This window comes from Python bivittatus, unplaced genomic scaffold, assembly GCF_059951505.1.
Source record: "Python bivittatus isolate LINGU-HERP-01145 unplaced genomic scaffold, Pbiv_v1 ctg000070_np1212, whole genome shotgun sequence".
In the NCBI taxonomy this organism is placed as follows: domain Eukaryota; kingdom Metazoa; phylum Chordata; class Lepidosauria; order Squamata; family Pythonidae; genus Python; species Python bivittatus.
The window spans coordinates 55009128-55035227 of NW_028277034.1; the positions used below are offsets into that span (position 1 = coordinate 55009128).

The 26100-nt window shown below is 41.3% G+C and overlaps 1 protein-coding gene across 3 annotated transcripts in view; it reads left to right on the plus strand.

Annotated features, from left to right (window-relative positions):
* The window catches only part of PTPRA (protein tyrosine phosphatase receptor type A), a 142715-nt gene that overhangs the window by 84741 nt on the left and 31874 nt on the right, over positions 1-26100 (plus strand). The window contains exons 3-7 of one of the 3 annotated variants that reach the window (XM_088133200.1): positions 7969-8074; positions 16613-16691; positions 17468-17833; positions 21024-21044; positions 23547-23567. In XM_088133200.1, the coding sequence (XP_087989326.1) occupies positions 16619-16691; positions 17468-17833; positions 21024-21044; positions 23547-23567 (481 nt within the window). In that variant the 5' untranslated portion in view covers positions 7969-8074; positions 16613-16618. The remainder of the gene's footprint in view (positions 1-7968; positions 8075-16612; positions 16692-17467; positions 17834-21023; positions 21045-23546; positions 23568-26100) is intronic. The other 2 variants (XM_088133199.1, XM_088133201.1) reach the window with 2 other exon arrangements.

The following is a 26100-nucleotide window of genomic DNA, read 5'->3' on the forward strand; positions in this document are numbered from 1 at the left end:
GGTTTAATTTAACAAAGGCGAAAGAGATACATATGTGGGAAGTATAGGGCAACAGAAAAATGGATGGTCAGTGGCAGGTGATTCTCTTCTGCATCCATGGATGAGCTCCAGCCTCTTGCAGAGACTTCTGAAACCAGCTTCAATGGACGTGCAAAGGAGGTGCATGCTGATTACATGTCCTGTTGTAAAAGCCCAGGGTAGAGGACAGAAGGTGGCCCACTGTCACTTTGCTGGAGGAATTCCTGCTCAGCTTCTGATTGTGAAAATACAGGGGGGACCCCAGTGGAGACCGCAGGGAGCCGTGCCTTTCAGATGTGTTTCCTAAAACAGAAAAGTGGGGTGCTATGATTATGAACCTTAATCTTGAATACCGTTTTTTTCCAATTGTCAGCGTGGGAATCGGCTGGCTTGACATTAATCGCAGATTATCAGAAGATCATCTGGAGAGTTACTTTGGTTAATGGTTTGTTCCCCTGGGTTTAGGACATTATTTCTTCCAAGCTATCTAAAGGACCGGCTGCTTAAAGTGGTGCTGGCCATTTTAACCTCTTTCTCATCATATGATTTTTTCCCCATCCCCTCCTTCCTTCAGCCTTTGAATAAGCAGCTTTGTCCAAACCTGCCTTGTTTTCCATTTCTGCTGCTTTCTCCTCCTCCTCTTCTCTCCCCCCACCAGTGCTACTATGCATTTCCAGTCCCCAAAAGGTGGTGCTTTTGAATGTGCCTTTGTCATCTTAGGAACAACCAGTAGTTCCAGAAAGATGATGCCCCTGCCTTTGCTGCACAAAGCATTTAGCCAACATTAATTAAACATGGTTCTCCTTTTCAGCTTGTTAAGTATTTTAACAGGCATTCCTGTTCCCATTCTGCATCGGGGCCATTGGATTTAAAAGAGTTTTCAGCTTAGGTTTAAATACGAAACCTAGGTTACAAAGCTCCGTGGTGATTTTTGGAGATGACCTTAGCCAACTCCTGCCCTCACTTAATCGCTTAACAAACATGGGCATTTTTTGGGGGGGTGCAGCTGATAATATGGGCGGATAACATCTTTCAGATCCTGCGACTGACATATTTTAATCTCCGATATCAGGAGACCAGTACATAGTAACATCATTTGCGCAATGACATGACAAGGGTTGTGGCAGGGAAGGAACTAAGAACAACCCAAATTCAATGAGGGAACAAATTTCTCACTTATTTTGGAAGCTGAGTATTAAAATAGGTTAAAAAGCAAATGCAGCAATGTGGCTGCCCTGCCCAGAATTCAAAACAAATGTCTCTGATTGTTGGATACATCATCCTCATCCAGTGGGTGCTGGTAGCTGGACCCGCCATCTGTTCTTGTTCTTTATTTCTCTTATTTCTTTGTATTATATTGTATTTTTGATTTTGTTTGGTTTTATTGTGTACTGCCTAGAATCATTTTGGAGTCAGGCAGTGCGGAAGCTGAATAAATTACAGTAAATTAATCCATTGAATTGTTTCGTTCACGGTGCAGAATGAGAGGAGGGGGTCACCTGGTGTCCTACCATTTCTGTTCAGCTGCTGTTATGTGCATAAATGGGTTAAATGTGGAATAACGAAAAACTCCCTTTAGGATTGTCCATGCTAATTACTCACAGCACTGATTTGGATGGCTCTAGAAAGTTCTCTGTTCGATGGATGGATGGATGGATGGATGGATGGATGGATGGATGGATGGATGGATGGATTTCTTGTTGCTTGTTGTTCATATCTTTCTTTCTGTTTTTTGTCTGTCTTTTATCCCATTTTTGCCACTTATTTTTTTTTTTATATTTGCTGATGTTTAATAAGTAATGATCAAGCTGTATTACTTTTGTTAGCTGGAATGTGTACTTGCTCTCATCTCGATATGCAGATTGACTGGGAGCGTGCTAGCTGCAAACAAACCTGGAAATTACAGTGATTTTCCAACACTAGTATCTGTGTTGGTGTATCTTTTGTTTTATCACTTGCTTCTTTCATTTCCTCCATTTGCTGCGTTTATCAAGCTGCCTTTGTATCATTCTTTTAATCTTATTAGCCTTTCACTTGGGCGTTTTATCATGCTGCTTGGGTGGGGTGTTTTTAGATGTTAGTTTTATACTCTTGCATTACTTTACATGACACCTACAGAATCAGCTTTACATGCATGTAATAAATCCAAGAATGAAAGAAAGATAAAATACAAGTCAGAACATCAGGAAATCTCTCCTAGACCAGACTGAAAAAAGCTTCTGCTTTTCAATGAAATTTGTAGAGACAAACATGGTTGTCCTCCTACCAAGCCTACAGCAAACTAAGGGTCTTGTTTTATTTTTTTATTTATTTTAAAAGATTTGTGTGGCCGTCCATCTTGAGTCCATCTCTGGGTGGCTCACAACAACAGGATAACTACCAAAAAAGAAAAACATAAAAACCATATGACAAAAACTGAAAACCCAGTGCCTCAATCTGCTTCACAGGGCGTAATGGTATGTGGGAATGACCTTTGGAAATTGGGGTGGGGGGAAGAGATGCTGCCTAGGGAACAAACAGATAAGAGAGGACATAGCCCACAGCTGCATAATGGAAAGAGAAAGAAACTCAGAAAGGATCCTCCCTAACTTCTCAGGCTCTAAAAGAGACGGCAGGAGATTTGTACTATCAGACTTGCAAGATAGATGTCAGCCTTCCCAGGTAGATCAGACAGGAAACATGACCAGATGAGCTAATTCTACTTTATGGAAAAGCTACATTAACAGAATCTTAATGTAGGGCTATGCCCTCGTTCCTAGGCAGCATCTCTTCCCCCGTCTCTCAAGGTCATTCCCACATACCATTATACAGGATGCCCCAATAACTCTGCAGACTCCCCCAGTGCCCTTTAAAGAGCCTGGTTTTGATGGCCTGCTGGAAGGATAACAGGGTGAGGCCTAGCAGATCAGTGGGGGAGGGTGTTCCATAAGATAGGGGCAGCCATGGAAAAAGCATGCTTCTGAGGTCCCCCTAGATGGCAAGATTTCAAGGAAGGAACCTGGAGCACACCCACTCTATCTGATCTAGTGGGAATGGCAGATACTTTCAGGGAGAGGTGGTCCCACAAGTAACCTGGCCCTGTGCCATGTAGGGCTTTAAAAAGAATAACCAGCACCTTGAATTGCACCCAGAAGGAAACTGGGAGCCAGTGCAGCTCACGCAACAGGGGCTCTGGACCAGTACAAAATCTTTCTAAGAATCTTTGTAGATCTCTCCCTTGATGTAGTCAAATGTCCATGGAAACCCAAAAAGAAGACGTAAGGGAGTTGCACATCACGCTGGAATGGAGGACAGATTGCTCTTGAGCCTGAGAGGGTAGCAAATAACCTTATCCCAATAGAAGGGAATATACGTAGCTCAGGGTTGAACTGTGGAGTCCTTGGTGCTCTCTGAGCTTGGTGGTTTGCTTGCAGACGTTTCATTACCCGACCAAGTAACATTATCAGTGCACTGGGCAGTTTCTGCACTGCCCAGTGCGCAGATGTTGTTATCAGAAACAGCCTCTGGCAGCTTCTGCCCAGTTTCTGCACTGATGATATTACCGAGTCGGGTAATGAAACATCTGCAGCCAAACCACCAAGCTCAGAGCGCGCCAAGGACTCCACAGAATAACCTTATCTCCCACGAAACCCATGTCAATTGCTCGACGCCTTTCTCCTGCTTAACCTTTTTCCTGCCTGCTCAATCCTTCACAACATGCAAAGGTCCTAGCAGACATTTTTCAGTTTCCAACTGGTAATATAGGATACAAAGACTATTTGTTATGATAAATTGTAGTGAAAGTTTTAAATTAATGGCTACCCTAGCGTGGGAGATTTACCCAGTGTCGTATCACGTCATAAACTGCAATGGTGAGTGGAAACAAACCTCAAGTTTTATCTCGCAGTGGCAGATACCACTTTTGAATTCTGAAACCCGTCTTAATCTTCAAAGCACTCCCTGCAGGAAAATTCATTTCTTGACTCAACTTTTACATGCCTGAGGTAGCCTCCTGTAGTTTTCTCTCAGAGGCTTTATATTCAGCTTTATATTCACCCTAATACCTTCTGTCTCTTTTTAGAGAGCATCCATTTTTGTACATACAGTCTTGGGCTCAAAAAAAAAAAAAAACCTGAATGAGAACTATATTATTGTGGCAAAAATAGTGTTTTATTTAAGCAGTAACTGTAGAGAGTGTGCTGTGCTTGGAGAGATCCGTTCATGTAGTGAAGCGTAAAATATGAAACAAGAATGAAAAGCATAGTTGGTATAATGCAGAATGATTTGTTTCTTCATTTTTACGAATGTTCTCCTTACAGTCTGGCGGGCCACGAGTCTAGATAAGCAAGATGCCAACAGAGTCTGTTACACTGGAATAAGTGGGTCACCATCCTCTCAAGATAATCAATAAGAACTTTAATTGATTATCCCTGAGAGGATGGTGACCTCCCTCTGTTCTATCCTAGTGTAACAGACTCTGCTGGCCCCTCGCATCTCTAACACTTACGGCCTGTCAGACTACAAGAACAAAGGAAGCTGGCTGATACGGGGTCCTGCTGTACAGGTGTCTAGTTTAATATTGTTGACTCTGACTGGCAGCATCTCTCTGGGGTCTTGGATAAAGAAGGGACATTTCATTAGCTGTTCCCCATTCCTTTCCCTCCCTTCCTACCCAAATATTGTAGGAAGCTGACAACTGAACTTTGTGCAAAGCAGGTGCTATGCACGATGGTCTCATTTCCATGTCAGTTAAATGGAGCAGGACTGCAGATTGCTCATTTGATTGTCTCATTAAATTTTAAATTAGATTATCCCTTATCTAATTAAAAAGACCCATTTGAAGACAACGGGTCAACATCACTGCATTATCCAGCAGGATAGACAAATTAGCTGAGTAGTTAACTTTAAGCCACGTATAGAAACATTCACCACATTTGGCCCTGAACATTTGATACACATCAGCTGTGAGACCTGGGGCCGTTACAGGCCAACTTAGAACTTATTAATTTGAACAGGCTTGATTGGGATAAGCAGGTGAGTTTTTGAATCCCCAAGGCATATCTTTAGTGCTCAGGTGATCTGTTAACCTTGCTGTGTCTTCTTTTGCTTTTCCTCTCTGTTTTTGCTGCTGTTCCAACAACATCTGCATTACCTGGTCCATTGAAAAATAGTGAAGTTTTGAATCAGGGGAAGAGAATAGAGATGAGTACCGGGAATGTGCTACTCACATGCTATGGGATGTTTGAACAGTTGCTGGGAAAGGATGGATGGATGGATGGATGGATGGATGGATGGATGGATGGATGGATGGATGGATGGATGGATGATGAAATGTCCAGAGCCGAATGCTACATTTTGATCTGAATGAAGGTAGAGCTTCTTATAATTCTGACCCAAACCTTACACACTGTCACTGAATAATAAGATGCATTCTTACTCTGCAACATCTGATTCTAGGGCATTTAATCCCCACCCCCCACCCCAAATGTACACAGCCCAAAGACCAGAGAATATTCCACAGTCAGAAATTATTCCCCCCACTTGCTTGTCATCGCTATGATATCAGATGTCCAACTGGTGGCAACTAGGAACTGATGGCCCCCTGCTCTGAACTTGGTCTCCTGCCTTCCCAATTTTGCAATTGTTGGGGAAGGGACCTACAACTCTTCATTGTTAGGGTGGAGTATTTAAACTCTTGCCATTCAGTTCCTCCTAAATCAGGATTAAGTTTGGAGGAAATACTCAGTATTCCATACCCTTCCTTTTAATATGGCCGCTTCTAACCTCTTCCATTTGTCAGTGTATTCTAATTTATCTTACAGTATAATTCTGTAATTCCATTGGCCCATGAAATTCATGGCCATTGTTGACTATACATAATGTTCACCGTATGGGAAATATTCTTGAATTCTTAGCCCAGGAAGGCAAATATGATTTAAGAGATGTTACAGAGCCTTGCTTGGATGGCTTCCAGGGCTGGATTTGAAGAATACCATTTGTTCGAAAGGCACATAAGCAGTGGAAAAGGAATTGGACAGGATGTTAAAAATATCCACTCCAACTCAGAAATTCAAATGAATGAACTTGGTGATAGTGTAGAACACATCTGGGTTAAAGTAAGTAGAGGAATGAATAAAAGCATTATTGTGTTGCTTACAATTGCCTGTCCAACCTAGGAGAAGATGTAGAAGATTCTTCTCAGCAGCTAATTTCATTTTGTTCAAAGGTGCGTGAAATAAGAGATGGGGGATTTTAAATATGTCAGCATCCGTTGAGAGACAAACTCTGGCAAGCATGGTCCTTCCTGGAAATTATTGACTTGTCTTGCTGATGGTTCTTCAGAGGGGAGGAGGATGGCCCAAAGGGATCAATTGCTCTTGACTTGATCCTAATTGAGAGGAATTAGCTGGGGAAGTGGAAGTAGCAAGAACATGGGGGGAAAAGTGACCTATGATATTGGAATTGCTGATTTTAAGGGAAACTGAGGCTGAGTAGATCAAGGACATAGGCTGAACTTCAAGAAAGCAGATTTGAATAAATTCAGAGTGGTGATAAGTGGTGTTCTGTGGCAGAAAACTAATGGGAAGAGCTGCTGTAGATGGGGAAAAGATGCTTAAAGTTTGCAAACAGTTCCTGTGATGAAAAAATGGAAGTCTGGAGAAGGAGCCAACAGGGGCTGTACAGAAAACTTTAGTGAAGATCTGAAAATGAAAAGGGACGCTTGTAGGTAGTAGAAAAAGAGACAAGTCACCAGTGAGAATACACCCATGTACAGTAGTACAAGATGATGTCAGAAAAGATAAAGCTCAGAATAAATGGTAATTGGCAATATGTGTGTGTGGGGGGGGGGAATCTTTGGGTAGGTACACAATAAAAAGAGAAAATAATATTCCAATAATATGAAGATGGCAAAATACTAATGGGTGAGAAAGAAAAAGCAGAACTATTCCATTCATAGTCCTTCAGTCTTCTCTGAAAAGATGATACATGTACCTTGACAATTTGAAAAGCAGGAACCAAGGGACATTAAAGCAGTTGCGAAGGGCCAAACTGAAGCTTCAGACTATTCAAATCCATCAGAGAATACTTACTTTGTTTGAGTTTAGATCCCCCAGGCCAGAGGACCAAAAGAAGTTGCAGATGGATAGGCTGAACCTTACTGTGTGGTTTTGGAAATCTGGACTGGAGCAGATTCATTGTTGTCTCTGTCTTCAAAAAAGAGGATCCAGAAAACAGTGTGAACACTGACACCTGGGAAGATTCTGGAGCAGATCATAAAACGATGGTTTTCCAAGCATTTGCAGATCAATGGAGTGACATTTTGATTAGCAAATTTATTAATCACCGACTGGAGGGCATAACAATTACGTGGCTATCGTTGGCTTGAAACATCATACTGAAAGCGATCAGTGGTTCCCCAGTAAACTGGAGAGAGATATAAACTGACTTTTTGGCAGCTGCCTCAAAGCAAAATTAATTTTTTTCCAAGCAAGATTCTCAGAGTCTTCTTTAGCAGGATTTATTGAGATGAAAAGAATGAGGTTACAAGAATTTTGGCAACTGAACTAGTTCCCATTTAGAACCAGTTTTGTCAGAGTATCTTTCTAACAGTCCTCCTATAATATGGAAAGGAGGTGGATCTTTTCATTGATAACTGAGAACTTGCAGCTAGCTATTTAAATAGCTTCCTCCCCAGTCTTTATCAGTCTGGGAATTCACCATTACAAATATTCAGCAGAGTACCACAAGGATTAATTCTAGATCATCAGTTCTTCAGTATTTTCTGTGAATGGTTGGAGGAAGGAATGCTTATCAAATTCATAGTTAACATAGAGTTGAGATAAGTAATATCCCAGAAGCCAGAATAAAATTCAAAATTTTAATTTAGATTCTTGCACTGCATAGAGTATTAGATTCAATGCTATAATTGAACCCAGCCAACTCCACATTTATTTCTTTGCTTTTCAACAGTGGCTCAGAACAGATCTTCAGATCATCAATTTCAGCATTGCAGCACGGAACACTCCTGTCCTGCACTACACTTACAACAATCCTGGTGGCTTTATTCTTGCAAAAAGTGAGCATGTGGTGTCCAATGCTGGATGAGAACCCAGGGAGGGAGATTATAATATTTTGGACGTATCTCCTCCTCCGCGGCTATTTGTGCTGTTGCACAAATGTAATGCACTACAGCCATGAGTGCGTCCAAATTCTTACAGCCGGAGTTGATTGTACTTCACAGTTCTGAGTGTAACTTTTTACGTTGCTGAATGTGAGGCATTTGGTGGTGCTCGGGCCTGATTCCAATTGCCTTTAGAAGTTGGGCACAAGCAGAACCCTTCTCCTGAGATTTGGCTTAGTGGTTGCATATATCTATGATGATTGCACCTCAGCACTGACTTGCAGTTTTCCTGCACCACGATGAGGAGTCCACCATTTTTGAACAGTTACTATAGCAGCATAACTGGGATTCTGTACGGAGTGCAACTCTTTGCTAAAAAAATGGTTATTTCTGTTTTTCTGGATGGTGCTGAGAAGGATTGATGGTTTGCAGATGTGAAGACATCTTCAGGTTAGGTCTTTAAAATTGCAATGAAGCATCTTTTCACCTAAGAGTACAGGTAATGATTGTTCGTTTAAGGAGGGTTTGAAGTTACAACAGCCTTGGAAAAACTGCTTTACAACCTGTACTTGCACTTAAAACCATAGCAAACTGTCGCACCACCCCCATGGTCACATGATTGCAATTTGTGACCTTTTTTACAATGGTCGTTAAGCGAATCACTGTAGTCATTAAGTGAATTCTGGCAAAAAATGTCCATTGGGGAAGCTGGATTCACTTAATGGCCATTGTGAAAATGACCATTATGAAAATGGTCGTAAAATTGGGTCTGGTCATGTGATGACTTGCGTAATGACCGCCCTGCTTAACAACCAATTTTCTGATCCCTATTGTGGTTGATAAGAAAGGACTACCTGTAGTTGTCATCCAGTAGAAACATATATCAGATGAACACCATAGCTTTGTTGTAAAAGCTTCTTTTACAGCAAGACTTAGAGTTGGAACCTTCTCTAGATCTAGATCTTACCCACATATTTATATTAGTTATTTTTATTTATGCAATTTCTCTACAGCCTCAATCCACCAGTCATCAGAAATCTTTGGAAGGATCTCTTCCCCAGCCATGAGCTTTATTTATCTCATGATGTCTCCCAAAGCACTGGTTGGGACTGCCTTCAAACACTAGTTACCCAAGGCCATTTTCTCCCTGAACTTTCCCCAAAGTGTGAAGCTACAGTTTCTCCCTGGGAAGAGTGAACAGTTCTCCCTTCCATCATCAGCTCTGCATTATCTCAAAGAGAAAAGGGGTGGACAAAGTACAGAGAAAACACAATTTGCACCAGTGAGGAACCTTGTCAAGGTTGCCTGTGCCAGATGAGATAACCTAGTAGGCCAGATTTAGTATATGGGCTGAAGGTCATACTCCACCTCTCTTCTAACACGTAAGTCGTCCTTCATTTTAGGGCCCTATCTTTATTGGCGCATCTCAGAAGTCATAAATAATGTGTGTCAGATTTTCCAGAACTTTTCAGTAGGCCAGAAGATAGAGAAAGTGCAGATGAAGGGAAAGCTGTCTGTGGCTGAAGCTATGGAATCTCTGTGTCATCAAACTAAATTAGATTCTATGGTTTGAATACTGGCCAGCTTTTTTATTTTCCCCCATCCACCCCTTTCACTGGTTTTTTATTTAGCTTGATTATGAATCTTGGCTTGCTCAGAAGTTTGCACTCTCTTTTGTGATACTTTAATGTATTAGGAACCGTTGATTCAGGTGGATTGAAGTGTGTCAGAAACATAGAAAGGTAGGGTTGGAAGGAGCCACAAGGATCATTTAATCCAACCTTCTGCAGTTTGCAGGAAAACCATTTAAGTCATCCATGAAAGGTAGTGGTTCAGCCTCTTCTCAGAAACCTCCCGAGATGGAGAACTAGGCGGACCCTTCCACTGATGTTCAGATCTTACCATCAAAAGGCTTTTCTTTCTATTTCAATGAAATCTAGGTAGCTGAAACTTCACAAATTGTAGAGAGGGAGATTCCTCCCTTTTTTTCTGATGTACTTCTAGGAATATCTGTTCTTTTATCTGAAGATATTATCTTGTGCTTGGCTTTTTCCTTCTCAGATGGCTGTGAAGTTTGCAAACTTTGGGTGGCTTTCAAAGTCATTACGCATCATTTGCACCAATCGTCATACAGGGATGGGAGTCTCAAGGGGCAGAATGCTTTAGGACAAAACGCATTTTTTGCCAGCCACACAAGGCCTCCTGCTATTCAGTTTATTGGGAACATTCAGCCATTTCTTACCCTAAGGTTCATAATCCTTTAAGCCTTTCAGGTAGAGGCAGGCGCAGGCGATTGTGCTGCAGAGAAAGGAATGGTAACTAGATCTTGCCATCTAGAGCAAACCTGGTTACAAGTGCAAAGGTTTGCAGTCATCAATGGCCTAGATAGAACACTCTTTGCTTTAAAATTAAGCGTAGAAGTCAGCATGAGGTTATAAACCTAGGTACAAAGGCAAATGATCTGGAAATGTCAGACTATTGTATGTCCAAAGAAAAACATGCTGGTTTTCCTTTTTTCAAAGCGCCAACCAGAGTAGTGATGAGTCATTCCTATCTGCTTTAACTACAGAAAGAAGGGTGGGGGAGGAAAAGGATGGGTTTCTGGCAACTTCTCAAAGCTAATTTCTAACCTACAGAGACTCAAGTGGAGAATTTACATCAGTCTATTTCAGCACACAGGAGTGCATGACAGGGTTAGCAGAAATCTCCCCAAATATTTGGATCAAGAAGAGATCCATTGATTTAGTTCTGACAGCAGGACCGAGCAAAGGGAGATCCTCATATATTTATCCACATCATATAGGTGGAAATGGAGGCACCCAAAAATAGCTCACAGAAAAAAAAAACACAATTGAAAAAGTAAAGGAGACTTGACTTGCTTTTAATCTGTGAATCTGGTCCATAATACATTGATTGCTCTCCAGACTAGAGCTAGCTATGAAGCTTTCTGGGTGACTTTAAGCAGATTAATGTAATAGTAACCTATTCTGAGTAAATGGCCTTAGCCACACCACACTCTGCCCCACTTCCCCCTTTTCCATTTGCAGTTAAAAATAATGCCAGCTTCTCTTAGAAGATGGTGAGATATTTCAGAATTCTTTGGAACAGAAACTTTATTGTACACCACCAAGAGTCATGTTTTGTGAGATGGGTGGCCATATAAATATGATGGATGGATGGATGGATGGATGGATGGATGGATGGATGGATGGATGGATGGACGGACAGGCAAACAAACATGGCACCACCTTGGAGTTCCAGGGAACATTAGTAAAAAGCACTGATTTCCACCTCTAGCAACTGGAACCAGATAAAGGTATTTCCAGATCAAACTTGGTAATTGTCACCCAGCCAGAAAACCCCAAGACTTTCTTGTGGAATAGATTGATTGTGTTTTTCCTCCTTGCCCTTTCCCGCTTGTAATAAAGAGGCATGATGTCAGCTATGTTCTAGGGAGTTTGCAGGATACAGCAGTCGCCCAACAGCTGTGTGTATGTTAGTATCACAAACATTTCCCCTCGGTTTCTGAATTGCTAAAATGGAAGAGAGCATCAAGAGGGAATGTGTTCATGCTGAGTTGCGTTCGGTCATCAGATAATTCTAGCAGGTGGCGAAGTGTGACTGCTTAAAAACAATTGGTATGGTGCTGCTTGATCAATACACCTACACCTACATTATCATTATGATTTATCCTTGTATTGTGGTAACTTTGATTAGTTGTGGGTTGTTTTAATTTGTTTATATTTATTGTGGTTGTCTTACCAGTTCAGATTTTTTGGTCAAGTGTTTTATAGTCTCTACTGATTTAACGATATAGAAGTATAATGAACAACTGTAATATTTGTTTTTGTTTTTGTTAGGAAAATATCCCTGTAGTGCAATACTGTTTGAGAATTCTTGCTTTTTCTTGCTTTTCTATAATGTGATGCAGGCGACTAGTCTGTGACTATAAATACAATGTGTTTACTGTCATGTTTTGAATCCTTCATATTAAAAGTTAGCCTTCAGTTATGGCTGCCCTCTATTATACAGGGAGAAAGAAGCTTCACCTAGCAAAAACATTTATTCTTTCAAAGAGATTTCACCACTATGCCCTTCACTGTTGAAAGGGTAGTCCCACTTTTGACTGAGGTCTCTAGAGTTTTGTATTAATAAGCTGTTCAGAGTGTTCAAGAAACTAGGTGGTTCTGACAGATGTTCATTCCCATTCTGTCAGCAGCTTTGCAACAAGTCTTCTGAAATTTGGAATATATTTTCCCAGCCACTGTTCTAAATTTCTGTATCAATCCTATAATCTCAGCAGGAACATCTGAAAAAGTACGTTGGCTTCTATTAGACTGTACAATCTTCCTCCACCCAGGTCATCTGAATGATACCCACCTTGTGTGCTTTCAAACCAAGGAGGATACTTTAAATGCTGCTGTTGAGGTTGAAAACTGATGTAATGTTAAACCACATTGGGCCATTAGTCACTGAGCTGGACAGAGGCAGAGGACTTGGCTTGTGTTATAGTATTTAACTACAGGAGAGAGAAGTTATCTGTTCTTGGTTCCCAATTTATCTTCCAAAGTCCCAGTGAAAGAACCTTCTTGAATATAGCGGATGTGGAGGCTAGGAAAATATTTAAAACTTGGTAAAATGTTAAATAGGGACATTGCATGACTCTAGTTACCTCTTAATTTTGATTTGGGTTTGTTTGGAACTGGAAAGATAGCTCTAGGGTGAGATTTAAATGGTTCGGTTTTTAAAATGGAGTACCTCAACAGCTTCTTGAAGAAATCTCAGTTGTACCAAGTTATCATGTTATGTCAGACATGTGTCTCTTTGGTTTATGGCAATCATGTGTCTAATTTTTATCCAGGCCCCCATTTTGTCTGCAGTCATGCTTCTCTTCCTTTCTAGAGCTCTGACTTTAGAAATAACTCTAAATGAAATGTGTAACCATAAAGTTCCTGTTTTTTTAATATAATACGATTTCCCTCATTCTCCACCTATAATAGTGAGATTTTTTTTTAGTGAGTAGTGAAGGTAATTTTGGCAGCTAATGCTAGAAATTGCTGCTTATGCAAGAACTGGGAAAGAACAACCTTGAGGCAATGGATTTTAGATGCTACCATGAAGAACATTTGCTTCTACGCAAATGAAGAGCTCGGTGTTCCCTTAATTACTCACTTGGACAACTACCTTTGAATTAATGTTACTTAAGAAAAACATTCACCTACAAGGGGAGCCAGCACTGGAGGACAAGATACGTTGCATGAATCAAGCACATTTGCATGACTTAAGGTACACAGTTTTTAAAGTTTCCAGTAGAAGAGAATATCTGTAGTTTAGGATTGAGCTGTGGAGTTCTTGGTGCTCTCTGAGCTTGGCTGTTTGCTTGCAGACAGTTGATAACCCAACTAGGTAACATCAGCACTGCAATGATGATGTTACCTAGTTGAGTAATGAAATGTCTCCAAGCAAACAACCAAGCTCAGAGAGCACCAAAAACTGCACAATGTTCAAAGGAACATTGCTCATTTTCCTTTCTCTTACTTTGGCTGTTGCAGCTAGCTGAAATTCAAGACATACTGTGATAACATATCACCCTAGTGTTCACCAGTTGGTTTATTTTTCAATTAATGCATCAAGTCTCTGATGAGAAGTGTTATGGAAAGGGCCATTAAGAACAGTTTTCAAAAGAAAACATGTTTGTAAGGACATGGGGAGAGACCTAGATTTAGGTACCCAATGGATAGTATACCCATAATATTTGGTTTGTAGTTTCTGCAGTCTAAAATAGGTACACATTAACACCTCACCTAGAATTTAGCAGTTTAAAGGGCAGCTCCTATTTCTGTTTTGCTTATTGCACAACAGACCTTCACAGAGATGTAACTCTGCTTGTTGTTTATAGGCAAAGACCATTATATCACTGTACCCTTCCTTTCCCACATCATTGCATTTATTGCACTCAGCTATTTGATCATTTTTGCCAGGTGTTACTATGAGTGTGGAGTAGCAAAGTGATTGCTAAAGATGCAAAGAAAAATCCTTCTAGAAGGATGGCTAAGTTGCCCCAGTTCACTTCAATAAAACTGCTACCACCCCATTCATTCAGATGAAGGCAAGTAAATGGGTATTAGCTACAGAAGTAAGGAAAAGTGTATCAAATCCTCTGTAGTTGAAAAAACTCTGATTGTCTGTATGTTGACTGCATTGTATTTGTTTCTGGTATACAAAAGGCCTGGATTGAAAGAAGCATGGCAACAAGGGACTTTTTTAATGTCTCAAACAGCTTCCACCCACATCCCATTTCAGGCCTGAGAAGTTTCAAAGGCAGTTTGTAACACGTTGTAAGAAAATCCTCCAAAATTGTATTGGGAAGGTTCGAGTGTTTGAGCCTGTCTAAGAGTAAAGTTTTGGATATCATCCCGTTTGAGGAGTTTCCTGATAGGAAGATCCACCAGAGGAGCAAGGAAACATAAATGATTGTAACGTGAGCAGCAAATGGTTGTAGGTCTTTTCTGAATGATGAACTGAGCTCTTCCACTATGCTGTGGAATGACGCTGAATTGATGCTAGAGAATTGACTTGAAGCAAGTTTGTACATCTGTTTGCTTTTTGGAAGACCTATGAATGCAGTTCATGTTCCTGAAATTTGATAGTAGATCTGGTCATGCTGTCAATCATAGAAGTGATGTTTCTAAGTCAACTTAGATGTAGGGGAAAAAATAGGCATCAAAGTATTGAAGGCTAATTCTGCATAAACTGAGAAATTGGTGTTGTAAAGATCCCAAATTTCCTCTGTTGGTCCACACACATCCCACACACCCCAAAAACCAGACCTACAGACAGATTTACAAGAGCAAAACTAGATGTATTTGAAATGTGTCTTTCAGAAGCAGATCATAGTGGTTGTTTCAAACCCTGTAATCTGCTTCTGAAAGACACATTTCAAATTCATCTAGTTTTGCTCTTGTAAACAGTTTTACTTCTGAGTTGGTAGAGCTTTTAAGTTGAGTGATGTGCCCAGGACTTTATTATTTCATTCTTGACTGTATATCCAGAGTTGAGCAAAGTTGGAGCTGAAGCAAAGTACGAACTAAGTAGAGTGCCAGCAGCCGTCACAGGAGATCTAATCACAATCAGCCATTTTGGCAAATTCTGGCAGGTCATTCTCTAAAGAAACAAGCTGGTAAATCTTTTATGACATTTACAATGAGGCAGAAAAAACATAATCTCATACGGCAGGAGTAGAGCTTACATGTATTATATGTTGTTGTTTTTTAGTTGTAAATCATCCAGAGTCATTTACAAGTTGGGTGGCCTGTAAATCAAATAAATATATAAATGATATTGATTTCCACACCTTGGCTTTATACCCCTGTACTCCCTCCGAGTTTCCTCAGTGAGAAAAACATGTATAATTTTATGATGGACTTAAAAGTATTGTTCCTTCTCAGATTGTCACTGGAATTCTGGCTTCGCGATATGTATCTCTTAGTTATCACCTGCCTGGACTGTGGCCCTTGCTCTTCCAAAAAGTTAAATGGGGCTCCTAGAGGAGGTGGTACATTCCTGCTTTGTAGGCCACCTTGGCTGGGAATTTTGGAAATACCTGTTGCAATATAACTGGAGGGCACCAGTCTGCATATTGCCAATATATTTTATGCTACATCCATACGAAGCTGCTATAAACCTATATCATGTCTGGGTTAGATAGAAAATGTGGTTGAACAACATCTCTTATTGAGGAAGGAACAAAGCTTTTGAATGGTAGGCTGAGAAACAGGGAAAGTAGGGAAGATTTTACAGTTCTTGTGTCACAACTCTTCATTAGCCCAAAGTGTGCCCATGTCATATGCGTGTTATGGCTGTGCTGTCACTCCCTTTACCTCTTTGACAATTGCCCCAAGACATACCTAAAGCCACACAGTAAGTTTATATCAAGCACAGATGGACAATTAAAGTTACCCCATGTAGAAATCTTAAACTCTGCCTCTATACAGGTTGTCCTTGTTTAGTGACTGCCTCACTTTGTGACCATTTGAAGTTACGGCAGTGCTAAAAAAAAACTTAGCTACCAGCTCTCACATTTATGACCTTCGCAGCATCCCTCTGCTCTTATTTTCACTTGCTTCTTTACCCCATACCAAGTTGTCCTCAAAGAGAAAGAGAAAGAACCCCAGTTCAGCTGAAGGAAGTAGCAAGAAGTAAAGGAAAACTGAAATAAAACCTTAAGCACAGTCACGATCATGTGATTTTCAGTTAGCAACCACTTTGCTTAATGACTGTGTTGCCAGTCCCAATTGCAGTCCCTAAACGAGGACGACCCATAGACTTCCAGGCTGTCCTAAGTTTCCAGCAAAACAGCTCTCCTGTCCCTTTCATATTAAAGATCATTTTATAACCATATCCTTTAAGATGTTGTGTTCAGTGTTAATGATTTGGTGCTTCCTGAGTAACTTTCCCTGGGTTGCTAACAAAGATTTTCTTTTTATCTCCCAGGCCAATATGGGTATATGCTTCCTTGTTATCCTATTCAGCAGCTGCTTAACATACCTAGGTGTTGCCAATATGACTTCAGGTGAGTTATACATGTGTCATTTTGGGAGGCTGGCTGAATGCAGATATAACATGACCTGTTGGGCATATGTCTGTATGGCTAGCTTCTTGGCTATCGGTATACTTTGATTTCATTACCATATCTCTGTGTTTGCAGGCATGTACTTAAGTCTGTATCTTTAAAACAATATGTGAAGTGCCAGATGTTTTAATTCCTTCTTGCCCTGGTTCTTCTAAGGATAAGGGGATTAGACAGTTGCTGTTTTATGTACACACGCGTGTATGCTCTGAGCTGTCTGAGCAAACCTAAGCCGGAAATAGAAGTCAATTATTTGTATCACAGAATGTGAATCACTGTCTTTCAATAAATGGAATAAAAGAGCATCATAGGATAGCCACAAAAAGCTATAAACTAACTATATTTTAAGGTTACACACACTTTACATTTTAAAGCTGCCATTTAGTTTGACATCATCAGGAAACTAGGATGGTGTCCAGATTTGGGGCAGCAAGCTAAACTCTGAGGAAAGATGAGAATGGGTTGGAAGGCAGTTAAGTACCTGTAATAAATATTAGGACACTAATTCTGGGAAGGTTGCACAAGTTAATCTTGCGTCCTACATTGTGAATACCATAATACTGAAGATATGTTCCATTGCTTACTTCTTTGGCTTAATGACTGTTGATTTCCTGGGAAATCTGTCCTTTAAATGGGGCTTTGCAAGGAGAATGAGGAGCTTTTCATAAAAGCAGCATATCTTGGAAATGCCCTTTTTTATTTTATTCTTTTGTTCCTAGTACAACCGTCGACTGAGAGTCCCTCGTCCACCAGTTTAGTGAAAACTGTCAGTACACAGTCAAGTAGTGCGAAGCCCACAAGCTCAATGAAGAGGCACGCCACATCACCAACCGTGTCTCCGGTGGTGATACAAAGCCACACCCCTCTGAAAGAGCCAGAATTCACAACCACCACAACCATCACGTTGCCCAGCGTGGGAGTGGCCACAACCTCACACAAAACTCTGCCCACTTCTGGGCCCACCGCCATTCCACTCAATGCCACAGAATCACCTCCCAGTGTCACAACTACAAATAAAACCTTGATGACTGTGGAGACCAACGTCACAACTGCACTAGCTACTTCACAAGCCTTTAACACCGCAAGTATGGAATAACTGCTATATTTAATTTTCTTCCATCAGGATATTACAGTTAGCAGTTATGAATTAGCAGTTAGCAGCTGTGTCTGTTAGTAATGGCTGAACCAGCTCAACAATAAGGCTGTCTTGTACTAAAGTGTTTCTATCCTGAAATCTAGTGTTTTTTCAGAATCGTTGCTTCCAGTGGGCTAGAAACAACAAATATTGGGGTGTTGTTATTTTGTTCTAATTCAGAATATCAGCCTAGATGATTGGTTCTGCTCTCTTACCTGTGCACCTCAATGGATGACCCCTAGTTTGCATACCAGATTTTCTTGATCAAGAAGATTTTTTGTTTTGGACTGTTTTTCATCAACTTTAAAGCTTTGGCTTCATAATTGTCATTGTACTCTGGATCCTTTAGTTCAGATTAGATATTACTTGAAGACACCATTCTCCATGGCATTTATTTATTAATCCATTTAGAACATTTACACCGCCCAAATCATCAAACCACACATGGACATGGTACAAAATCATAAAAATAATCCATGCAACAAAACATTATAAGTTCCCCACCCCCCAAACAGAGAGTAAATAATTCTCCCAAAACATATACAAGAAGAAGCCGCAGCGGACTGGTCACTACTAAGCTTCAGAAGCCTGCCTAAATACAGTTCCTTTTGATTTTCAGTCCTAAGAGCTAGGCTCTTCTTTCCAAGGAAGGTGTTCTGAAAGCCTGGGGGCCACCACAGAGAAGACCTGCCTTCTGATCAGACCCACCCCCCAAAGGGGCTGGACCTTGAGCAGACCTCTCTAGACAACAGGCCAGGAATGACAGGGTCCTTTTGGAGAAGCGATCCCTGCTACAGTGTATAGAGAGGGTTTGTCCTTTCCTGCCCATGCTCTATATGAATAAATGTCCAGTTTGGGAAAATCTGTTTGAAGAGGGAACTTCCAGAGCATTGATCTCCTCTCATTCTCATCCCAACGGTCATAAAATATGGAGTAGCATGTCCGCTCGCCAAAAGCACATTGGTAAAATCATCTTAAAATATTCATGTTCATTAAACTCTCTGGTTCCATGTGAAGTCAGCTTTTTGGGGTGTGGATATCTCTACAAAATGACCATCAGAGAGCTTACCCATTCTCAAAATTCTGGAACAGATACTCATGGTCCCCCCTCTTCCATAGGTTGCTCCTTCTACCCTATTTATGTTTGCTTTTTCTGAGCGTGTGGGCATGCCTCCAGTGTGGTGGACTGTGCTGGTTTGGGGATCTCTTTGTTCGAACCGCAAGCAAGTGGTTGAACTTAACTGGGGAGACTGGAGTTCAAGTCCAACCTCAGCTACTACTTTTAAGTCACTCTGGCTGAAGTAGAACTTCGTTCACTTCCCATAAGAAGAGCTTCCCGCATGTAGAAACCTTTCTCATTCAGATACAGCAAATTCCTTTCCTCCTACGTCCCGGCATGTTCTTCCTGTAGCAGAGTCTAAATTTGACAGATAAATTCAGGGTCCTGACAGGGTCATTTACCTCTCAGAGACACAAAGCATCTTTCCCCTTCCAGACACACACACACACACACACACACACACACACTGCAGCATGCACAACTACTGTTGCCAGCATCTTTCTCTAAGCAACCATCCACACAAGGAATTTGCACCACTTGTTTCCACCGGCTGCACACGGTTTGAGTTCCAACAGCTCATTACAAGGCAAGGAGATAGATTCCAAAGCAGAATCAACACTTCACCAAAATAATAACCACTGTTGCACACCAGCCATCATTTTTATTTTCTTCCTGGGCGTGTTTGGCATGCAGGGAGGGCTGGTCATAACAACATGAATGGCAAAAGGTTGTTTGGTAGCCCCCACCCCCCAATCTTCCATTTTTAAATAAAAACCAATGTAAAAAGTCAAGGGGGCAAGGAACCTGGTGGACACCATGTAAGATCTCTGTGAGGAACTTCTCTGTCTCCTGGTACCAAGCTGATAGCACCTTGGCCATAAAAAATGGCAGATTGGCAAATAGTTAAGGAGAAGCAGGTAGATAGGTTTATTGGGTTTCTATTCTGCCTTGTGTGCACAGCCCTCCCTCCTCCTGTTTTTTCCAACAACAACCTTATGAGATAGTCTGGACTGAGAGAGAGGGGTTGGCCCAAAGTCACACAGGGTTCCATGGCTGTGGATGGGCTTAAACCAGAGATCTTACCTGATGTCCACCAGGTTCCTTGCCTGGAAGATTGGCAGGGAGGGCTACCAAACAACCTTCTGCCATTCATGTTTCTGTAACCAGCACCCCCTGCGTGCCAAACACACCCAGGAAGAAAATAAAAATGATGGCTGGTGTGCAACACCAGTGGTTATTATTCTGGTAAATTGCTGATTCAGCTTTGGAATTTATTGGCTTGCCTCGTAATGAGCTGTTGTAACTCAGAATGCCTGTATATTCTGACATCTTCACCACTGTATCACCTTAGCTCTCCAAGATAATCAGTTTTCCTTTCTCTTTCTCTATATATATCTATTGAGCATGAAACTGAGCAAACTCAGGGAGGCAGTGAAGGACAGGAAGGCCTGGCGCAATATGGTTCATGGGGTCACGAAGAGTCGGACACGACTTAACGACTAAACAACAACAACAACAATATATCTATTGAGTTATAAATTACTCTTTTCTTACATGCCCCTCCCAAGCATAGCCATGTGAGTTGGGTAAGAGGGGGCCTGGGGCAAAGTCACCCCCAGGAAGCTTCTGTGGCTGAGGGAGGACCAGAACCTGGGTCTCCTCACTCCTAGTGCAGCACCGACCACCCTGGCTCTTGGGGTTGAAAAGAAGGGTTGGCCCAAAGTCCCCAACAGAACTGCCATGGCTGAGGGGGGACCAGAACCTGGCTGTGGGTCTCTGTGCATATAGGTGTAGGCAGTTAAAGTCATGGAAAGAACTCCAATATTCAGCAGGATATCATCAGTGAAAGGAAGCATAAACAGGACAAGACGGTATTTGGAAAGAGGATAAAATTCTACACAAAGAAAGAAAATGAAGGAAAACTTCTGGGGAAGAAGGCGGAGAAGTTACAGTATGGACATAGCCTTTTATAGAAAAGGAAATATAGCAAATTTATAGGGAGCCATAGAAGATTTGAGAAATGATGTTGCATTCTGAAGATCATTTGCAAATGCTCTATCTATGTGCTTTCTACTTTTAGCTAAGATGACAGGACATGCCGGTAAGCACATTTTGCTGTATTTTCTTATTTTTGTCTTACTGTTTGAGTGAGAGATTGTAACTGTGAACTTCCAAACCCAAGATTAAACTTTTTGACCTTGGGGCACCTGGATAGCTGCCAGCAAGGCCAGGGGGAAAAGCCCAAAAATGTCTGCCTTGTCTACAGATTGAGAAGAGGGAAGAAAAGACCCACATGGGCTCACCATATGTATTAAGGTTCTTACGTAATAATAAACGTTTTACCCATATGCGAACACTTTGCTAGAAACCACAGAAGGGGGTAATTCAGGCGTTCTCCTTGAATTAGCTAAGGAAATGCAGATGAACCTTTGAAGTCTGAATAATTAGATTTGTAGAGGGTAGGGGAGGTTATATTTGTATTTTTTTAACCATGTTCTATTTTCATTATTGTCTGTTTTGAGAAGAACCTCATGGCAGAGGGTCAACATTTCTTTGGTGTTCAAAGTAGAGATCGTTGTCGCTGGAATCAATTTATCACACTAACAATAGTCTTTACTGCATGACAGTAGCAAAGTGAGCCTCATCTTATATGAAGGCTGCTCAGGGAATAAATAATGCCAAAGTTTGCTGCTTTATAGGCCATTCCTACAGCATCCCGATTCATTTGATAGAGCATGCTTTAATGACCACCCCAAAACCCGAAGTGGTGGCTTCATTTCCCATTGAGTACAGTACTGTGTTTTGCACCTAACATAAAGTGGGAAGGTATGTTTTACAGTGAAGTCATCTCCTTTATTTTATTAGGTTCAACTGGGGAAAGAAAGAAAGAAAGAAAGAAAGAAAGAAAGAAAGAAAGAAAGAAAGAAAGAAAGAAAGAAATAAATAAAAAAAGAAAGAAAGAAAGAAAGAAAGAAAGAAAGAAAGAAAGAAAGAAAGAAAGAAAGAAAGAAAGAAAGAAAGAAAGAAAGAAAGAGGGAGGGAGGGAGGGAGGGAGGGAGGGAGGGAAGGAAGGAAGGAAGGAAGGAAGGAAGGAAGGAAGGAAGGAAGGAAGGAAGGAAGGAAGGAAGGAAGGAAGGAAGGAAGGAAGGAAGGAAGGAAGGAAGGAAGGAAGGAAGGAGTGCTTTGCCTCTAGAGCCAAAAAGGTCCATGTGCCATACCTATCAACATCTCCTTAAAGCAGCTGCATCTTTTCCTGGACCCCCACAGTAACCACACAACCCCAGGAAAATAATACATTCGAATTAAAGAGATGCCAACGATGCACTCACTCTTGCTCTGAAGCGCCTTGTCCACACCCTGTTGGTACCTCCTTAACCCAGTTATATATTTGCCTGGGATTGCATGGCTACTGTGCAAGGCCAGGAGAAGTTGCCATTGCTTTAAAGAGGCACCAGCAGATACAGCATGGATACTCACTCCAATGCACCTTTTTTGTACTTGAATTCCAAGTGCAGTTGATCCCTAACAAGGATGATATTATTACCTCCCATTTGACTGCTTATATTCCCCTTGCTCCGCAAATTTCAAGTATTAAGCCCAGGTGATAGGGAACACATGGACAGATGTGAAGGAAATTAAGATCTTCTGAGTACCAGGACTGGTGTGTCTTTATTAGTACATAAAGGCGCTTCAGTTAGATGAATAATGCACATTTGCTGACTGTGGCGAATATTCAGGCTAATGAAAAGTAGCAAGGGGTTTCCAAGAGTTTCAAAATAATATTTTCTGGGAATAAGCAATAACAGGGCAGATAATCCTGTGCCATCTAACCTTGGGGCGAGAAGTTTAATTCCATATATACTGCAGTTTGAGATCGTGGTAGCTGGCCAGGAGAAAGATCTGAAGAGTTCCTGCAGACAGTTGAAGCTGATTATGCAGCCCTTGTGAGCAGTGCAAATTCTGAGCAAAAGAGAACCAGGGAAGACATCTCAAAACAGTGGCCAGTATTTTAGTTTCAAGTACAACATGACCATTCTTAGAAGGCTGAATTCTTTGGCGTGTTGCTGCATTTCAGGAAAGGTCAAAATGGAAAAGATTCCAAAAAGGATGAGCTGAATAGCTAACGAGCTGGTTTTGCTCCTCGTGAGGTTTTCACTTGAGGCAAAAGAGGCTTCTGGGGGGCGTGATGGAAGTGAATGAAATTGTCCTAATCTGATGAAAGCAGATACGGAGGTTTTATTCTTCTTTGCTAATGATGCTGAGTGGTGATGAGAAATGGCAGGAAGAGCAAATGGGAGCACTTTCTCCACATCTGCTTTTGAAGTTCTTCTCACTTCCAGATGTTCAGATGACTTTAAAAGGCGATTGGGAAAAATACAGAAATGCATAGCTATGAGAGGCTATAAATTATGATCTCACTAGAAGCAACATTCGACTCAGTACAAATCATGGGAAACCACAATAGCAGGGAGCTATTTTTCTGGGCTTCCACCCAAGTTAATCCAGGTTTGATTAGCCACCCTGGGAGGTAGGATGCTGAGTCTTGGTTCCATCCAGAAGTCTGTGTTCTTACCCTTTTTCTTTTCTTTTTGCGTTTATTCAGGTGATTCGGATCCTCGACGAGGTAAGTTGATCCTCTTAAACCACCACTTTTGCAAATGTATTGTCTGTCTCCTGGTCAAAGTTCACATTTTTGTCATTGCATTAGAATATTACATTTTACTTAGGCTATAAGATTTTCACCACTCTCCGTTCTGCAGCGCTCTTTTGATACTTTGCATGATGTTCCTTTCTCAAAGGTCAGGGAATAGAAACATGTTTTATCACTGTTCTAGTGTAATATACTTCATTTATTTCAATTTATATGGCCACGCATCTCACATTGATGACTCTGGGTGGCTAACAGGGCAAAAAGGAAAATATAAAAGCATTAAAACCGAAAACCATAACCCCCCAAATGTATTTTTTGCTTTATTGTATTTTTATTGTCGGCTGCAGCAGTTGGTAGAAAGACAAGGGACAAATATAGCCAGTAATTTAATCCAGTCAGTGTTTGATTAAGAGAGAATGGAAGGGCAAGGATTGCACAGCTATTGCTACGGATAGCAGGGATTTGAACCTAACCCCCCTTCCCCAAATTTAATCCAGCATATACTACAGTCATGTCTTTCACCAAGGTTCTTCTGTTGTATAAGAGCAGTCATTGAGATCTGCTGTTTGCTGATGGAAAGAGTTCTGGTCCACCCCATCTTGAAGGCCTGGGGTGGAGGCAGCGTACCAATTTATTGATACCAAAGTTTGTACACTGCCTACATCACAGGGCTCAAGGTTATTTGCAGTAGTACCATATGAGTACCATCCCGCTGTGTTTTCATCAGATTAAAGTCTTTGCCTGATGTCTAGGGGGAAAGACATTCATAAATATGGAAGGGATACTTTTTTGTACTGGACTCTATAAAGCAGGAAGAAGTTGGCCTATTTTGGCTAGCTCAAAGTTAGAGGGCAGAACCAGGGTTTTAGGTATTTCTTTCTTATTCTGCCAATGGTACCTTCTCTTGACTTTCCCCTTTCTTGCCTTGGTGACTCACTAGAGCTGTTTAAGTTCTCCAACCCCTGTCAAGACGTTGTGGGCACAAGACATACCTTTACATCTTAGGAAAGTCAAGATCCAGTTCTGGATGCTCGATTCCCAACATAATATTTCAGGCCACAATTAAAGCAAAACACCCTGAGGAGTTTGCTTTCTTATTTTATTTTGTTTTATTTCACTTCATTTTATAGCTCACGGTAATCTGGTGGTGATGTTCGCAAGTTTTTCATATGTGTGTCATCGCTTTGTAGTTAAAATGCATTCCACTGTTAGTAGTATTGCTAAAATGTCACTCCCCTAAGCTTTTTGTTCATATGTAGGCCCATAACAGCTGCCAGAAAGAGGCAGAGTAGCTTACAGCCCTCTGTTTTCACCCAGGAGTGCTTGACAATGATGAGTTGCTGTTGGTTTTGGCCCAGCCTGACCCCCACGAATGACCAAAGCCAGCTGAAATGTTCAAACGGAATACACTGGGTAGTAGGCTTCCCGGTTCCCACACTCCACCCAACAATGTAGTCTGTGTGCTGAGTAACTCTGCAGAGGAAGCAAAGCATGGAGTCTTTGTCAGCTAGGAGCACAATGGTTCTCAGGTCTTCTAGGCCAAGGGTAGAAGGAGTTCAAGAGAACAACAGGGAAGGATGACTCAAGTAACATCACCCCACTGAATTTGTAGCAGGTTTTGTATCTGGGATAGGACACTTCCACTGGCTCCTTCAGGATTCAGTTCCACCACCCCATGAATATTTTGGAGACTCATAAAGTTTCAGAAAAACTTTATGAAACAGCTGGGCTATCTTTTGAAGGTCACAAGTGCTGGTAGATGTGTATGAAGGCCTACAACCCTTTTCCTTCTTTGTTCAGTAGAACTGTTTCCAGAGTGAGGGTGAGGACTAACTTCAGTACAGTGTGGGAACCAGTATGGCGTACAGATTAAGCTATTGGACCAGGGAAATGCAAGATCAAGTCCACCCCAAGCCACAGATGCTCTCTGGATATCTTTGGACCAGGTCCTCTCTCTCAGCCCAACCAACCCTTAGGGCAGTTTCTAGGTCCTTGGTGCCTCTTAAATTAACCTTGGACTATTGTGTATTGACAATAATAAAGTTTATGCTTTCTGTCCACACATGTTCTCCTGCACAGATATTGAAAGTCTGTTCATATTTTCTGTTACAGTTCAGGAAAAAAACCTGCCATTTCTTTAACACACATGAACCAGCTGATAGCTTCACATTTGTTAATAAGACTTCTATGTTGCCTTGATCATAACCAAATCTAAGTACTTAACATTTGCTCATTGTAAATGAGTGGTTCATATCCTATAATGGCAATCCTTTGAGGACGCATGCTCCTTCTTGATAGAGATTATAACACGTGTTGTCATTTTAGAAGATACAATAGGAGACTTCTGTTGGCTATGACTAGAGCAGTGTTTCTCAAACTTGACCACTTTAAAACGTGTGGACTTCAACTCCCAGAATTCCCCAGCCAGCATGGCTGGCTGGGGAATTCTGGGAGTTGAAGTCCACACGTCTTAAAGTGGCCAAGTTTGAGAAACACTGGACTAGAG